A 1772-nucleotide genomic window follows, 5' to 3' on the forward strand; every position below is an offset into this window, starting at 1 on the left:
GAGGGCAGGGGATGGGGACGCCCAGCCAGTTTGGCTCGCCTGGGCAGAACGGGCAAGGCACAGGGAGCAAATGGCACAAAATGCCACCGTAAACCCCCAAAGGACAACACTTGCTGACTCCATGGGAGCCTCCCACCAGAAACAGGCTGTTCACAGGCAGCTGGAAGCGTTTTCTCTGGCACAAGCCAAGCCAAGCTGGTGATGGTCCCGTGGGGATGCTGGACTGAGCACGTGGGGCTGGGGCAGACCCCAGCCAGGGCTCTGGTGGTGTCCAAAATGAGCTCAGGGCTTCTAAGATAATGAGATGGGAGGATGCACACATGGATGAGATCAGCTTTACCCAGGAGCCACTGGCATAGTGGGGCTTCCCCACCGGAACAATGAAGATGAGACACCTTGGATTCCCTAGAGCACTTGGCACATACCAGCAGATGAGGTGAGGATGAGGAGGGAGAGAGGCAGCCATGCAGCACTCAACCCTTCACCAGGATGCGCTGGAGAGCCAGCAGATCCAGGGGGGTCTGGTCCTCTCTGCAGCCCCATTTCTTGATGTTTGCTGGGGTTTCCCAGCAGGATTTGCTGATGGATTTGGGGTTTTGTGTTTGGGAGCACTCCTGGGACCATGGGAATATGGGTCGTTGATCCACAGTGTATGGCCAGTGATTCCTGCTCCTTCCTGCGGTGGTCCTGTGTTTGGCCTGGAGAGCAGAGCTGCTCCATAGTCATATCCCAGGGCAAGCCCCTACCTGAGGAGCAATGTCCTCAGGGTACATCCTACATCAGGTACATCTGCTCCTCAGACCAGTGCAGTCCTTCCCTGCTGTACAGGCTGTTCAGTACCAGCTGAAGGAGAAAATGGTCCAAACCCCTGTGGGTTTCTGGTGGGAGTTAATACAGACAAACACCTTCCACAGAGCATTTCACTGGTGACTTGTTCAATCCCTTTTCAAGTGTCTCACATCTCGAAAGCAACTGGAGCTTTGCACCACGGTGGGGCTGGGCAGAGCAGACCGGGGCTCTCCCGCCTGTTGCTTTCCCTTGGCTTGCCAGATAAAGTCCTGCTCTGAAGAGAGTGGTGCCACTTCACTCCCTGCTGCCTAAATCCCATTCGAATCACCTCCATCTCTCCCTTTCCACTCCAAATGCATTGGCCCCGGGTTCCAATGCAATTTGGTCTGTTGGTGTGACCCTCTGGTGGCACCTGAACAGGCTCAGCCCCATGTCCCCCATCTCTCATTGTGCTTCCTCCCTCCTCTCTGCAGGGTCTCGATGACTATGGGACGAGGTCCGTCAGCAGGTAAGACCTCACCTTCCTGTCACATTACCTGAAAGTGAACTGTTGCTGTTGGCTCTGGGTGAAGCTGCTGAACCATGTCCCCACGCGGGTCCCTGCGTGGGCTCCCCGGGGGTCAGGCAGTGGTGGGCATGAGGTTGTGTGGTGGAGGACACGGTTGCAGGTCTCGTCTGAGCATGGAGGGACCCGGTGTCTCCAGGGGAGGGCAGGTCCTGGGGCAGCCCCTGTGTCGCTGACCTCGCACCCTGCATGGGCTCATGCTCCTCCAGAGAGAGTCGCATCTCCCCAGCCTCCTCTGATGGCGAGGCCATGGAGAGCGCACGCTGTTGGGGTCATTCCCCAGCATCTTCTCGACCCAGCAGCTCCTCCATCCCCATTCTCTCTGCCTCGCAGCCCCGTCTCGGTCTGGGGGATACCCCCAAACACAGGGGCTGTGACACAGCAGTGATGGTCAGGGGCCGAGCTCTCTGCCCCGCTC

At 58.0% G+C, this 1772-nt stretch overlaps 1 protein-coding gene across 1 annotated transcript in view; it reads left to right on the forward strand.

The window, feature by feature from the left end:
* BAIAP2 (BAI1-associated protein 2) overlaps positions 1-1301 on the forward strand; it is a gene marked incomplete at its 5' end in the record, with an annotated part of 6496 nt that extends 5195 nt beyond the window's left edge. Inside the window, one exon of the mRNA XM_010017039.1 lies at positions 1263-1301. Coding sequence (XP_010015341.1) covers positions 1263-1301 — 39 coding nt within the window. The remainder of the gene's footprint in view (positions 1-1262) is intronic.
* Between the last annotated feature and the right edge of the window lie 471 nt (positions 1302-1772).

The sequence above is a fragment of the Nestor notabilis genome, unplaced genomic scaffold, assembly GCF_000696875.1.
Source record: "Nestor notabilis isolate BGI_N333 unplaced genomic scaffold, ASM69687v1 scaffold28926, whole genome shotgun sequence".
NCBI lineage: Eukaryota > Metazoa > Chordata > Aves > Psittaciformes > Psittacidae > Nestor > Nestor notabilis.